At 34.9% G+C, this 15,644-nt stretch overlaps 2 protein-coding genes across 2 annotated transcripts; one reads left to right on the plus strand and one right to left on the minus strand.

Moving 5' to 3' along the window:
* Positions 1 to 7,339: 7,339 nt before the first annotated feature.
* Positions 7,340 to 8,999, minus strand: LOC112422808 (uncharacterized). Its single transcript, XM_024786482.1, has 2 exons — positions 8,733 to 8,999; positions 7,340 to 7,879 (listed from the first exon to the last, which is right to left on the minus strand). The coding sequence occupies exons 1-2, from the start codon at positions 8,997 to 8,999 to the stop codon at positions 7,340 to 7,342; spliced, it is 807 nt and encodes a 268-aa protein (XP_024642250.1).
* Positions 9,000 to 11,843: 2,844 nt separating this feature from the next.
* On the plus strand, positions 11,844 to 15,421 carry LOC11445495 (APO protein 1, chloroplastic). The gene is made up of 4 exons (XM_024786648.2): positions 11,844 to 11,995; positions 12,082 to 12,152; positions 13,614 to 13,981; positions 14,286 to 15,421. Exons 2-4 carry the CDS (start codon positions 12,096 to 12,098, stop codon positions 15,118 to 15,120), a joined length of 1,260 nt encoding a protein of 419 aa, XP_024642416.1. The 5' UTR covers positions 11,844 to 11,995; positions 12,082 to 12,095; the 3' UTR covers positions 15,121 to 15,421.
* Positions 15,422 to 15,644: the final 223 nt, after the last annotated feature.

Below are 15,644 nucleotides of genomic sequence, written 5' to 3' on the forward strand. Positions count from 1 at the left end.
AGAATTAGTGATTTTTATATAAAACTGCACTTCTGCCCGTAGCGACATTCATCGCTCGCCTCCCGAGCCATGATCCTCGCCACGGCGAGTGATGAACTTCATCGCTCGCCTCGCGAGCAAACCTTACCCGCCTCGCGAGTTGCACCTTGCAGCTCGCCATAGCGAGCTTGACCAGAGAGCTTGCAAGATTTCGTGATTTTTACTTTTGAGTTGATCCTTAGATGTTTTTGAGTGCCTAAACATGTCTAAATATGATTAGGGAAGAATGTAGGATGAGATTGAACCTGGAAAGATTGTAGAATAAACTTTTGGAAATCTGACCTGAACTCGCTACGGCGAGCAGAGGCTCTCGCCTCGCGAGTGACCTAGAAACAGAGTGCCTTGTTAGGATTTTGCGATCTGTGTCGCACAAGTTGTTAAGGGTTGAACCTTGGGGTAGTATTGAGACTTAATGATAATGATAATTATAATCTGTGAAGCTGTTTAAGATGTGTTGATGTTGATTATGATGTGATATATTGTTATACGCATTACTTGAATTATGAATGTATAATTGAGATGTTGTTGACTTGCATTTGATATTATTATGTCATGCTGTTTTCGTATACTGCATGTGTTGCTGTTTTTATTTAACTGAGCTGCATGATTCGGTCTAAGTTGATGAAGATGATGATGTTCCAAATTATTGGATTATATAAGAGGTTGTCGATTTAAGATGTTTAAGAGGTTGAGTCCATGCATTAGCATTTCATTGCTGGGGGCTTGATGCCCTGGAGCCTTGTGCTCAACACGATGGAGCTTTAGCTCAATAGCGATGGGGGCTTGATGCCCTGGTTTGGTACCACATGCATATAAGAGGTCTAAGTTGCATAGTCACATTGTCGAGTCAAAGATGATAAGTTGCCAAGATGTTGAGTTGTGTTCCATTTATGAACTATTTATGAAGTGATATGTGATATATTATTATCCATGATGTTATTATGATGTTTCCAAGTTGTTAAATATAATTGTTGAGTTATATGTTTAATATTATTGTTTTGTGAAATCTCACCCCTTCTGCTTGGAAATGTTGCTCTTCGTATGAGTAACTTGCAGGTGATCAAGTTTAAGTAGTTGGTGTTGCTGTCATGAGTGGCTTTCCCTCACTGAGTCCTTAGGTTGCTCTGATATGTAACGGGAGGGGACCTTTAGTGGCTATTTCTCTTTCCTTTACGTATATGCTATGATTCATGACTATGTTGCTTAACTGAATTTATGAGATGGTTTTTATGAGGCCTGCGTGCCAAGACTTTTTTATAATGTTGAATTTAATTCCGCTGCTAATATGTTGAAGATTTATGTTGACGAGGATAATTAGTTAATTATCTCTTTTATGATTTTAAGAAGTGTGATATCCCGTTTATGTGATGTTTTACTCTGATAATATGTTTGAAATTTTTAAGTTGGGAAAACGGGGTGTTACAGCTGCATCCAACAGTTGAAACAACATCTATCCCTTCACTTTCAAACTAAAGATTTGGGTCCACTGAAATATTTCTTAGGGATTGAAGTTGCTCAGTCCAAGACTGGAGTGGCTATTACTCAGCGAAGATATGCTCTTGATATTCTTGAGGAAACTAGTTTGCTTGATTGCCGACCTAGTGACACTTCTATGGATCCCAACGTCAAGTTACTACCAGGTCAGGGGGAGCCACTGAAAGACCCTGGCAGATATCGACGTCTAGTCAGCAAACTTAATTACCCCACAGTAACTAGACCAGACATTACATTTGTTGTTAGTGTAATTGGCCAATTTCTAAATGCTCCATGTGACGATCATTGGAACGCTGTGATCCGCATTCTTAAGTATATAAAGAATGCGCCGGGTAAAGGATTATTATATGAAAACAAGGGTAACACCAAAGTTGTAGGCTATTCTGATACTGATTGGGCAGGTTCACCAGCAGATAGAAGGTCCACCTCAGGGTATTGTGTCCTCATTGGATGGAATTTGATCTCATGGAGGAGCAAGAAACAGAACATAGTTGCAAGGTCTAGTGCAGAAGCCGAATATCGTGCTATGGCAGCAACAACTTGTGAACTCACGTGGCTAAGGCAATTACTCCAACAACTCAAATTAGGAGATGTCAAGGCAATGAAGCTAATATGTGACAATCAAGCAGCACTACATATAGCTTCCAATCCAGTTTTCCATGAAAGAACCAAGCACATAGAGATCGACTATCACTTTGTGAGAGATAAGGTTCTTTCAGGAGAAATCATTACGGATTTTGTTGGTTCGAATAATCAATTGGCTGACATATTTACTAAGTCCCTTAGAGGACCACGTGTTGAATCTATTTGTAACAAGCTTGGTGCATATGACATGTATGCTCCAGCTTGAGGAGGAGTGTTAGAATTATAGATTGTAGATATTCCCTATAAGTGTAACAGCTTCTGATTTTGTATATTCCTAGGATTACAGAACTTCCTAGTCTAGTGGTTATTCAATATATTTATTGTAACACTAGTATAAATACAATAGTGTGATCTCATTATAGACACACAAATATTCAATCAGAAAATACAAATTCTATAACCATCAACTATATTCGACAACTGAACCTAATTGATTAAAAGAAAGAGTTAAAGCCGGTTACTTGAAGCCTTCCTCCGGAGGGGCAGTGGCCTTCCTCCACGTTACACTTAGTAACTCAAACTTTTGTTGTTGTAAATGTCCCTTTTTATATGGTATTTTGTTGTATTAAGGTTTGAGCATTCTCCCATTATTGCAATTTTATTTCTGTATTTGATTAAAATAAAAAAATAAAATCTCTTTTAATCACATTTATCAAAACAATATTTTTTTCTTTAAAATCAACCAACGCATAAGTATTTTATACTCATAAATAAGTTGAATTCTCAATTGCAACAGGAGACACGTAAGAGAAAGAAACCACTTTTATTTTTGACAAATGAAAAAAAGAAACCAATTTTGTCAAGCATAATAATGAAAAAAACTTATTTGTCTGTTCATTTAAAGGGTTAATAGTGTTTTACCCCCCTGTAATATATATTATTTCCGGTTTTATCCCCTGTAAAATATATTTTTTGGATTTCGTTCTTGTAATATGAAGATTTTTAATTTTTATTCGTATTTAATAAAAACGAGAAATAAATATTTTTAAAGCTAATAAATCTTGCACAATTAATTAGAGATAATCATTTTTAACAAATGTTGTAGGGTGCTAAATCCTTCTCTGAGCATAAACAGCTTATGAATCTAAAATTTAGCTTTAAGGGCCATTTTTTCTTTTTAAAGGGGTTTTTCGATGTTTTCCCTGTTTTAATGAACTTTGGTTAGGACGCAACAACTCCATTTTTATACTTATAAGAAAAACAAAGGAAGAAGGAAAAGAGAACACTTGTACCTCAGTTGTTTTCAATAAGAGAATGGGAAATGCTAACCAGCGTTCTCGGACAGTGGTTGAAAGAATCATATATAGTAGTATTTTGTATTAACAGTTGTGTATTCAATACATTAAAAGTTTAACAAGTTTCAATTTTGACTCAAAATTTCCTTTTTGACTTTCTTAACCAATGCCCCCGGGGCACCGGTTAGCATGAGAATAAGAGAAAGAGGAATGTGAAACGGGTATGAATAATTGCAGAACAATGATGAAAGGTGGTTTTATGTAGCCAGTAGCTTAACGAGGAAGGAACAAGAACATGGAATGAATCATGGTTGAACTCTTTGAAACAGAACAATGAAAGAAATGGTTTTTATAATGATTAAAGGAGGGTTTGATGAAAGGGTTTGTTTTTGTAGCTTTATTGTGAAGGAAGCTTTGACATTTTAAATTTCATAGAAAAATGGGTGTGTTTGACATACAAACATATTGTAACTAACTCGTCAATTTGAATTTTTGTTTCGTTGTTCTGACCCTTCATTTTGCAATTGGCTTTTCAAATAAATTTTAAATATTATCATATTTCTTTTTTACAAAACCTATAATAATGTTTTTTTTTTAACAATTGACATGAAGTCTGATATAGAACTCATTTTGTAATTCCTGTGTTATTGGCTTGTAATTACCAATGAATTTGTTTTCCGTTGGGGGATGATGACTCCCACTCTTCTTGATGTGTCGACCATTCTTAATTTGTGGACAAGAGTTTACTTTTCGGAGTTTCTTCGCAAGAGCTCTATTCCTCGTGGAATAATAACCAAACAAGTTTTATGGGAATTGCTAGTTTGCTACCTGTAGCTTCAACTAAAACTTTTGACGTGCCTATGCGCTTATATTTTCTTCAACATCCGATCAATCAACTAGGATCCAATTTTATCTAAGGATTTTGTTCCCATCGGAATCCTTCAATCGACACACGCTGACATCTTTGATTTGGCTAAGATCTTGCTATGCAGCTTAAGACCCGTGTGTATGAACAACAAGACATCGTCTAAAACTTAAAGTACCCATTGCGTATCTAGACAATTAGGGCTTCTGCAACAAATCCTTCTTAGCATAAATCTTAACTGGAGGTGCCCCTAATGAATGAAATAGTAGGACTTTCATGAACTGACTTGGTATAATGTTTTAGTGAAATAAGAATTTTCAAGTGGTTGTTAGCTTTTGTTGCTTAAAGTGTCTATCATTGTTGATTTTTTCGTTTAGGGGAAATTAATATCCAAATTAATGTTTTAATTTTTATAGAGGAAATTTTTTTTTTTTTTGTTTTTGGATAAACCAGGAGAAAGGACAGGCATCAAGAGGGACCTCCGACATCTCAACTAGGTTGGCACCCCGGAGAACCTCCATCCTATGCCGCCAGACTCAAAATATTATTAAAAAAAAGGGAAAAATATATACAAGAGGGGGACTAGGCCAAAACCCTCAAAGCAAAAGTGAAAAAGAAAAAAGAGGAAACAAGGAGCAGCAGACAAAGGGAATCTGTAATTGGGCAGACCTACTCTATCCCTGAAAAAATCAACAGTCACATCTTGGGGTAACGAGGTGAACCAAACAGTGCCGTGAGCTGAATGTTCCAAGGCTGCCAACCTGTCAGCACAACAGTTGCCTTCACAGAAAATATGAGATGAAATTGACTTGGACACCACGATGGCGAGCATTGTGCCACCTATTACGCATCAGAATCGGGACCAAGAAGATGTTATGAAAGACCATAAGAGCACTCGTGGATTCACTCTCTAACCAGATATGAGACCACCCGTTTTGAGCCGCAAACTCTAAAGCAAGAATAAAACCCATAACTTCAGAATTAAAAACAGAGTCATTGCCGAGGTTACAAGTGAAAGCGCCAAGCAAAGACCCTAAATGGTCTCTGAAAAAACCACCGCAAGCAGCATGATTACCAATAACCGAACCGTCAGTGTTCACCTTCAACCACAGAGAGGAAGGAGCTTTCCAAATAACTGGGATGATGTTGGACATCCGTATGTTGTGTGCTGACACAGAGAAAGAATCCAGCAAAGGCCCATCAGACGGGATACATTTACCATTCGACATATTCCCACTCATTGCAATGGAGGAATGAAGGCGGACCTGAGAGGCGTGAATGATTTATGCGTGAAGGGTTACCCTCACTGATGTTATTTTTGGACAATCATTTGTGGTAACCCTCCTACGCTGGTTTGTTCAATTTTGTTAACAAACTTTGAAAGTTAGTTACAATCCTATCAGCTTATAAATACAAGTTTGAACTCAATATAATATTCAAATATCGGAAAATGAAATAATCTCAATCCTAATTCTAAGCCTAGTTCAATTTCTAACATGATATCATGAAATCCCATTGGATTCCTCGATTTTGATCCTTTATGTTGCAAACCGCTGTCACCATTGGTTTCGTCTTCTCTGTCACATCGCAACCATTTTTCTACCATTTTCGATAAGATTTATGCGCAAAGCTACATCATCTAGTGTCATCAAGTCGAACCAATAATTAAATATTACAAACTGCATCACTTTTTCGTTAATCCTTTGATTCTGTAACGTTTTATCATGATTGATGATTGTAATCAAAATAGTATCAATCAAGCGTATGAAGCTTGGGAGTTTCAAGATTATACACTTATTTATTTGCTTCAATCGACGATCTTGAAGCAGAGTGATTGTAAGTAAGCAATCTTGGCATCTACGGCAATGAATCCATGGATTCATTCAGGCCCACACCAATGCAAACTCACAACAGTTACGCTCGTGCGACGCAATTGAATCAAGGTATTGTATGTGAATTTCTTCTAAAAATTCAAACCATAATTGATTCACTACAAGCTACTGGGGAACGTGTTTCACCAACAAAACATTGGTAACTTTTGGTTAATTTCCACCGTGGATGGAAGGTGAAACACTATCCATCAATGTAGCTCTAGAGGCTGAATCACAGAGACTAGTTCAGGGATTTTCTCCAATGTTTTTTTTATTGACGTTTATGTAGTTTTTTGAACGTTTCTTGAAATTCAATATATTTAAAGCTATTTTAATAAAGTTTTGAGTTAAAATTTTAGTCAATTCCCATTTGAAATAAAAATATTTTAATTTATGATAACTCAAATTAGACGTTACAGTTGCATACTTGTACCTCTGAAGTTATATTTGGTTCCAAAAGAAGAAGAAAAAAAAAACGAATTTCTCTTTAAGCAAATTACAGAACGGACAAAAGGGGGGAAATTAAATCCATATTCATCAAAATTAAAATAACATTTCCCTAAACTGGTGCAAAAAAAATCACCAAAAATAAAACACTGAAAATAAAAATTCATAGTCTAACCATAGTCTAACCATGAACTGAAATATTATGGTTTAGAAGAAAACAAAAATTCTGTGAAATGGGGTTTCAAATAATTGATAAGTGCTAACATAGTGTTATTTTCCATAGCACATATTGACTTGTTTTGCAAAGAGTAAAGCATGACTGCCCTCAATTTGATATAGTTATTAATTATTGATATTAGTATAGTATGTCGGAAATCTATAACGTCAAGTTTTTATACACTTTTATAGGTTTAAGATAATGAATGACTACACCAATGCAAAATAATCAAAGGCATGGGCACACACTCGAGTTATTCCAAAGCATCATAAAGACATGTGGAGACAACCACAATTCGCTAAGCATGCATGGCAAATGAAAGCGGATCTAAACAAAGGATTCTAGAAGATCTGAGCATAAGTTTTTTCAAAATTCACTTTAAAGAGAATCAACTCCTTGCCTGATTTACGCGCATCATCCACTACCTCATTAGCAATAAGGATACAATTTAAAATTTATCGGCCTTGAACAAAAGCTGATTGAGATTCAAAAATAACACTTCCAATGACTTTTCTCAATCTATTAGCTAAAACCTTCGCCAAAATTTTATAAACACTACTACCAGAGAAATCGACCAAAAATCTGACAACTTTTGAGGACTTTCCACCTTAGGAATCAACCCAATAAAGGTGTTGTTCAAACCTCTAGACAACCTACCCTTCCTATGAAACTCACCAAAGAAGCGCATCAAATCATCTTTAACCTCTTGCCAAAATTCTGTTAAAAAGCCCAAATTGATCCCATCCGGCCATGGGCTCTTAAAAGTATCACAATCCCACACCACTTGCTTCACCTCTTCCAAAGAAAAAGGTTTCACCAATTCACTTGTTTCAAACATACCAATCATATTAAAATTGAGATTTTCCGCCCCAAGGCGATCCACCATAACAGATCGAAAATGATTCTTAAAATGATTGAACACAACTCCTCGAATATTCTCTACACCTTGCACCTCACTTCCATTATCATCAAGTTTAACAATAGAATTACCACGCCTCCTTGCCGCTAAAATATCATGAAAAAACTTGGTATTGGCATCTCCATCCTTTAACCAATGCATTCTAGACTGTTGCCAACGAATATTAGAATTTAAATGACTTAACGACATCAAATCAACGGATAAGGAGTTCATCTCATCCAACTCATCCTCTAATAAATATTGATTCTCCCTCTTAATATCAAAACAAGCAATTTTATTTTTTACCTCATTAATTCTTCCTTCAAGGATCTTAGTATGATTAACATGTTACTCCTTCATACTAGCTTATAGAATTCTCAATTTTTCTATTAACATAAAGCCTCCCCAACCTTCCAACTAATTCGATTGTCACTTATCAATTACAAACTCCTTATAACCTGGTAATTCTTCCCAACATTTCGACATACAAATGGGTCGAGGACCCAAATTATCTTCATCAACAAAATAGGGCAGTGATATGAGATTCCTCTTTGCGGCGTCGATTGCAGACATTTCAGCCATTTGATACACCACTCCTCCGATAACAAAAAAAACAATCCAAACAAATCATAGTTACCACATCACCCCGGTACCAAGTAAAGCTTCTTCCATGCAACGGGAGATCAAATAAGAAGCTATGATTTATAAAATTGTTAAACCCATAAAAATCCTCTGTTCTCCTCAAACCTACTCAACTATTTCTTTCATCAACAAAACAAATAGCATTAAAGTCTCCAGTCCCACACCAAAACAAGAATCATCAATTGCTTATAACTTAGTCTCCTGAATACACAACACCCAAGGACGATGCTCATTAACCAGCTTACGAACCTCCCTCCGTTTCTCCCATCCACCTAAACCACGGACATTAAAAGAAATAATCTTCATTAAAACCACCAAACCCTCACCACCCACCCCTCAAAACCCTAAACACTACTTCCGACCCCTTTCACACCCTCACCATTCCCGCCAATAAACTCTTAGAACTTTCAACCTCTCCACCCTGCGCCTGCCCTTCTTTATCTTTAATATGAGATAATGCATTAAACATGTTAGCATTATTCCCTTTAAAATGTACCTTAATAGCTTCACCTACCTCTGTCACATCCTTAGCAATCACATTCTGATTGACATGTAAAATCACACAATTTTCCCTATCATTGCTGCTCATCGAACTCTTTGTTCCCACTGACAATGATACATCATTGCCCTTCTCCACCTTTGGCATGTAATTTTTCACTACTCTCGCCTCCCCCTTCCTTCACCTTCATTAGTTAAAAGACCCTTTATTTTAATTTCAATTCATGATTAAGTCACGTGTCAGGTGATTAGATAAAGAAAAAATAAATAAATAAATAAAGGAATTACACAATCAACATGACATTTGTGCAAATTCTGTTGACATGTTTAAACAAGGGATTTTCCTTCAGAAAAATGTTTAAACAAGTGATTTAAAGTGAAAGAATCTGAAATGACAGAGACAGAATCTAAACTTTTTTTAATAAAGACAAAATTGGAATTCGCTAATATTACAAATACCAAAAAATGTATTAACCCAATTAATTAACTAGTTTATGTGTTATTTCTTCAAAAAAAACTAGTTTATGTGTTACTTCCTTATGTTTGAAGAAATATATTTTGTAAAAAGCTAATCTAAATAGCTTTTCATTTTGTAGTAAAAAATATTTTTTGTGAAAAACATTTTTTTAAAATCTTAAACAAACTTAAAAATGACATTATTGATTTTTTTCACAAAAATAAATAAATATATTTTCTCCTCAAAAAACTTTAGGCTCTGTTTGGTAAAAATAATGGATAGCTGGTGATTGATAGCTGATAGGAAGGGTTTTATATTTTGAAGAAAAATAAACTCCCCAAAGCATTCTTCTTTCAATGTCATCTATTTCTTTCACTTACTCCTTCTTTTTTTTTTTCTCTCTTCCAAACTCTCCCTTTCTTTCTTATCCAAACTGAGATACAAAACCTGGATATATTTTCTTTGTTCGAAAAATGGGGGTATATTATAATTAAAAAAAAAAACACAACAGAAATATATGAAAAAAAGATGCGGAGACAAATAGAAAGATACAATGAACAATCTATAAAAAAAAAAGAAGAAGATATTTTTATAAACTAGGCATATGTACATTTAAATTGTAATAAATTATAATAGGTAAAAATAAATTTTAGATAAAATAACAAAGGTAAAATTGGAAGAAAAAATGATAAATTATAAACTCAAACGTTATTTGAAATAGAGTCTGAAAAAATAAGCTATAAATTCATGAAATAAATCATAAACTCGTGAAAATATAATGTTTATCGAACATAACATTTTTAGACATAAAACTTATCCGTTATAAGTCACGCCCCTTAAGAGAACAAACTTTTAAGTTTTAATAGCTTTTCAATTCATAGTTTTTTTTTTAGGGAAGTTTTTTTTTTTTTTTGTCAAGTAGCCTAGTGTTTTTTTTTTTTTTTGTCAAGTAGTCTAATGGCTAGAGCTCACACAATTTAATTGTGGAGAAGTGGAGTGTGCGGGATTCGTACTCCGGCTCCTGTATATAATATGCAATATCGCTATCAACTGAGTTAAGCTCACAGGGATGGGAAGCTTTTCAATTCATAGTTAAAACTTATCTTTTGGCTTAAACGTACTTTTTACCCTCTAAGTTTGCAAAAGTTGCAATTTTGACCCCCTATTAAAAAAAATGGCAAAAGTGACCCCTCATATTTACTCCTTTTGCAAAACTCCAATTTTGACTAATCAACGCTTATGTGGCACTTCACTTGAGTGAGTTGGGTGCCACATGTGTAATATTTAAATTAAAAATAAAAGAAAAAAAATTTATGAATTAAAAAATAAAAAATAAAAAAGGAATTGGAAGGGGGCACACGTGAGAATCCAACCCTTCTTTCTCTCCCTTCTTTCTTCATCAATCTCTTCCCTCCTTCATCTTCTTACCCCCACAATTCATCAAACCCAGCAACGTCACCAAAAATCCCAAATCAACCGCAAAACGCTTCTCATCCACCACCACAACCATTGCATCATCCTTCGAATTCCCACATAATCTAACCGAACTTGAATTTGGGTTTAATGATTTTGGGGTAAACGAATTTAGGTTTTGCTTGAACGTGTTTGGTCCTTGTTTTTGCTTGTTTTTCTATTTGAATTGATGATTTAATTAATGAAGATTGAAGATTCTGTGTGTGTTAGATATCTGGAATTGATGATTTTATGAATATTGAAGATTGTGGGTGTTTTTGAGTTGAATTGATGATGATAAAAAATGATTATGTAAGCTTGAAGAAGAAGGATGAATATGAGTGAGACATCAGAGTGAGAGATAGAGCTACTAGTGTGTGTTCACTACCTTCATTTCTTTTTTACTCACGTGCCGTTACCTTTTCTTCTTTTCCTTTTTCATTTTTTTTGATTCAATTGGTAAATATGTGGATTTTTTATTTTTTTTTAAATACAAAGATATACAGCTGGCAGCTTTTCATGTTGAGTCGCTTGACACATGACGTTGACCAGGTCAAAATTGAAGTTTTACAAAAGGGGATAATCATGAGGGGTCACTTTTGCCATTTTTTTTAATAGGGGGTCAAAATTGCAACTTTTCCAAACTTAGGGGATAAAAAGTGTGTTTAAGCCTTATCTTTTTAATAAAATGATTTTTTTTTTAATTCCAAAAAAAGAATTTTTTTTTTCTTAAATATGGCCCGTTTAAGTTTTGGTCCTTGTAAAATAAAAATTTAGAAATCAGACCCCGCAAAAAAATCTGTCTTTTAAAAATATCCCTGGGCCCATTTAAGTCATGACAAGTCATCAAAATGCCTACGTGGCGCACGCTGATTGAACCCATTTTGTAGTTTTTGGTCCCTGCAAAATATTTTGTTTTTTAAAAAGGTCCCTGCAAAATTTTTTATTTTCAAAAACAAAAACTTTTGCAGGGACTGATTTCTGAATTTTTATTTTACAAGGACCAAAACTTAAACGGACTATATTTGTAGGGACGAGTGCAATATTTAAGTTTTTTTTTTTTTTTTTTAGGTCCAAAAAAAGAACTTAAAAATAGCAAATGTGATTTGTTTTTTATAGTATGAAGCGATTACAAAGATTGGATTTTAATCCCAACCCCAATCAACTTTTTCATTAAACTCAGCTGCTCTTTGCATCAGAAACAGCTTTGCTTTGAGTCGCACTCTTCCGCAACAGTAAGAAACTGAACCGGTTTTCCTTTTTTTTTCTTTTTTTTTTCTTTCAGATTGTATTCTTTTCATGTAAATTTTGTTACTTTCAGGTGTTTTCTACTGTATGGAGTTTATGGGGTGCCACTTATCAGCTTCTAACTCATATTCTCCTACTTTCAAGGTTTTTCTACTTAATCTTGTGTTTTCTAGCTAGCTTCAGTAATCATTCCATTTGCTATATAGCTAGTTTATAACAGATAGTAAATAAGTTAACTGATAGCTTGTAGCTGATAAGCTAGTTGGTTAAATTTGTAGTGTTGATAAAATTAGTTGTTGAACTGTTTGATAAAATTTTGAGCTAGGTTCAATTTGGATTAGTTTTCTTTTTAAGAGTTTCTCAATTAACATAAAGTTAGTGTTTTATAAGCTTTAATTTGTTTATGGAGAAGTTAAATGAGACAGTTTCTGTAAAAATTGAGATACAGAAGCTAATTCCAACTCATACTGTTTAAAAACAGTTGTAATTATTGCAAGTTTTTTTGAGATATATACTAAATGTTCTTGTTGTGAAGTTTATCTAAAATGGTTGATACTTTCCTGCTGTGTATAACGGAGAGAAGATCTCAATCTTGATATCTTTTAGAGTAGAGTAATCTTAGGATTGCATCCTCGATTTCATTTTTCATCTCAGGTGAAATTTACTTTGAGGTGTTATGCTAGAGCTTAAGATTCACTGCAATGGTTTTTCCGCATAACTCTTGTTTGCTATTCCTATTTATTAGGATGTCCCAGATGTTTTTCCAGTTGCTAACTGAATGCAATTTGCTTCGTTTCATCAATCCCTTGCATCCATGAACGTCCGTCATAATATGCTAGTGCTGAGTCGTTGACTCTGAGGCAACTTTAGTCTTACTACTCCTCTTATATACCCCATCTATCTCATATTAAGTGTCATATTTAGCATATATATTTGTCTCAAATTATTTGTCATTTTAGAATTTCAACAAAGCATATACTTTTATTCCCAATATTATCCTTATTTATTAAAACAATTGTGTAGGAAGGTTAATCATAAATGAGAGTACAAGGATATTATAGTCTTAATCATCATATTATTTTGTATTGAAAATTAGGATATGTAGTCATTTTCTCCAGATGTGTGCATTACCTGACAGTTAATATGTGATAGAGAGAGTACGTTCAAAAGCTAGATATGTATATGCAATGTTTGGTATCGAATGGGGAAACAAAAGTTGATCTATGCTGTGTTGGACTCTAGTTATAATTGGTCCATCCATCATATGGATAATTGAATTTGTTACTAGTTCCATTCATAAGATGTAATGAACCTTTCTCAAAATATCGCTACTGATTTCCTTCCATTGCTGTTTGATTTATGTCTTTCCATGTAGAAGTAGGATAGGTACCAAAATCAGAATAGAAGGAAGCCAATAAAAATGTATTGATAACTCTCATAATAGAAAACGAAACCAAGATAAATGTATTACTGTGTTATTTTCTGAAGTGTTTTTCTTCTCAATTGTTTGTAGCATTTATCATCCAAGTCATTTAAATATAATCTGCTTCTTAAGTTCAGCTTTCCGAACAGGCTTATTGGAACTTACACTTATCTTTGTTGCAGTTTAAGTGTCAACAATTCGACAAGTGTAGGTCGGCATTACCTGGAGTAATACTTTGTGGCAATCGGAAGCTTAGACCTGACGAATTTGTGTGGAGACGAAATGAGTCAACCCAAAATGTCGATTTCCCACCAAAATTGCCAAAAGGGAAGAAAAAACCATACCCTATTCCCTTTAAACAAATCAAACACGCTGCAAAGATGGAAAGAAAACTTGCGAGCAAGGGAATAGAGAAACCTCTTGAACCTCCAAAGAATGGATTGCTTGTTCCTGACCTAGTTCCCGTTGCTTATGAAGTATTTGATGCTTGGAAGCTTTTGATTAAAGGTCTTTCCCAGCTTTTGCATGTCATTCCTGCATATGGCTGTAGGTACACCATACTGTGCCTATCTTCTTGTTTTTTATTTTTTAAGTGAAGACCATTATGGTCCCTGAGAAAAGTAAAGGCAACTTTTAATCATTGAGAAAAATAAACCGAGACAATTTAATCCCTACTTAAACTAAACTTGAAATGTCGTAATGTTCTGCTAGGGACTAAGTTATCCCATTTTCTCAAGGACCACAATGAGTCTTTACTCTTTTTGTTGGTCAATGTCCAAGTTTCGTTGCATTTGTTTTCTTTTTATTTTAATGTTGATGCAGGAGTTAAGTTCTTGTCAACTCGATTTCTGCAGTGAATGCTCGGAAGTACATGTGGCTCAGACTGGTCACTCCATTCTAGATTGTGAAGGCCGTACCAGTTCAACACGTCATAGTTCTCATGCATGGGTCAGGGGTAACGTCAATGATATACTTGTTCCGATTGAGTCATATCATCTCTTTGACCCATTTGGTAAGCGTATTATGCATGATACACGGTTTGAATATGACCGGATTCCAGCTGTTGTTGAGCTCTGCATTCAAGCTGGCGTGGATATCCCGGAGTATCCATCCCGCCGAAGGACCAATCCCATACGAATGGTAGGGAGAAGAGTACTTGACAGAGGTGGACATCTAGAGGAGCCTAAGCCATTGCGCACTGCAGAGTTCTCTTCTGTCATCGACTTTGATACTTACCGAGCTTGCGAGCGATTTCCCCCTCCACCGTTATCAGACGTACCTAAAATTGCTCAAGAAACTATCGATGCATATCAAACTGTTAGAAAGGGTGTGAGGAAGTTGATGAAGAAATACACCGTGAAAGCATGCGGTTATTGCTCGGAGGTTCATGTGGGACCTTGGGGTCACAATGCAAAGCTTTGTGGATCATTTAAACATCAATGGAGAGATGGAAAACATGGTTGGCAAGATGCTACTTTAGATGAAGTTTTACCTCCAAATTATGTGTGGCATGTTAGAGATACTAATGGACCTCCCATAAAGGCTGCATTGAAGAGATATTATGGAAAGGCTCCTGCCGTAGTTGAAGTTTGTGTGCAAGCGGGTGCACGTATACCGGCCGAGTACAAGCCGTTGATGAGGCTTGACATTGTAATTCCAGACACCGATGAGGCAGGAATGATTGCTTAATATGTGATCTTACAAAATATCTTGAACAGGACATGTCTGATTCCTTGATGTATCCAACATGTATATAGGCCAATAGCAGAACAAGTAGGTTATATCACTAAATTTTGCTGTGTGAATTTGTCTGTATAATGTCTTAAACTAGTGAGTAGTTATGTAGGAAGATCAATGTATGTGTTCATTTAGTCTGTTATGGATACAATAAAATCAAATTGAGTTTTTATAGAATTCAAGAATGTTTGCAGTTATGGTTCACATTTTTTCCATCTTAAACTGGTTACTTCATCATTCTGTGAATGGGAAACAATTTTTTTGTTGTAATTACATTTTAACTCTCAAGTCAGTTATACTCCAGTGCATTTGTGATAACAGCAATGCTATTCATCGCGAGGACTTTGATCACGAACGCCACATGAATTGCTGTCGACCAATTGGTTCTGGCAGGGATAAAAACAACTTGTTAGGGACAATAATTGAAAAACTTATAATTTGAAAAGGTTTGGTGACTTTGATAAATCTCTCAAATT

This window comes from Medicago truncatula, chromosome 6 (assembly GCF_003473485.1).
Source record: "Medicago truncatula cultivar Jemalong A17 chromosome 6, MtrunA17r5.0-ANR, whole genome shotgun sequence".
Lineage (NCBI taxonomy): Eukaryota > Viridiplantae > Streptophyta > Magnoliopsida > Fabales > Fabaceae > Medicago > Medicago truncatula.

Excerpts from the sequence above, each read along its gene's own strand:
- LOC112422808 (XM_024786482.1), bottom strand. The coding sequence starts at position 8,999 with ATGCCAAAGGTGGAGAAGGGCAATGATGTATCATTGTCAGTGGGAACA. Across the intron at positions 7,880-8,732 it reads AGAGTTTATTGGCGGGAATG|TCTAGAATGCATTGGTTAAA; the intron begins GTGAGGGTGTGA and ends CGTTGGCAACAG.
- LOC11445495 (XM_024786648.2), top strand. The coding sequence starts at position 12,096 with ATGGAGTTTATGGGGTGCCACTTATCAGCTTCTAACTCATATTCTCCT. Across the intron at positions 12,153-13,613 it reads CATATTCTCCTACTTTCAAG|TTTAAGTGTCAACAATTCGA; the intron begins GTTTTTCTACTT and ends TCTTTGTTGCAG. Across the intron at positions 13,982-14,285 it reads ATTCCTGCATATGGCTGTAG|TGAATGCTCGGAAGTACATG; the intron begins GTACACCATACT and ends CGATTTCTGCAG.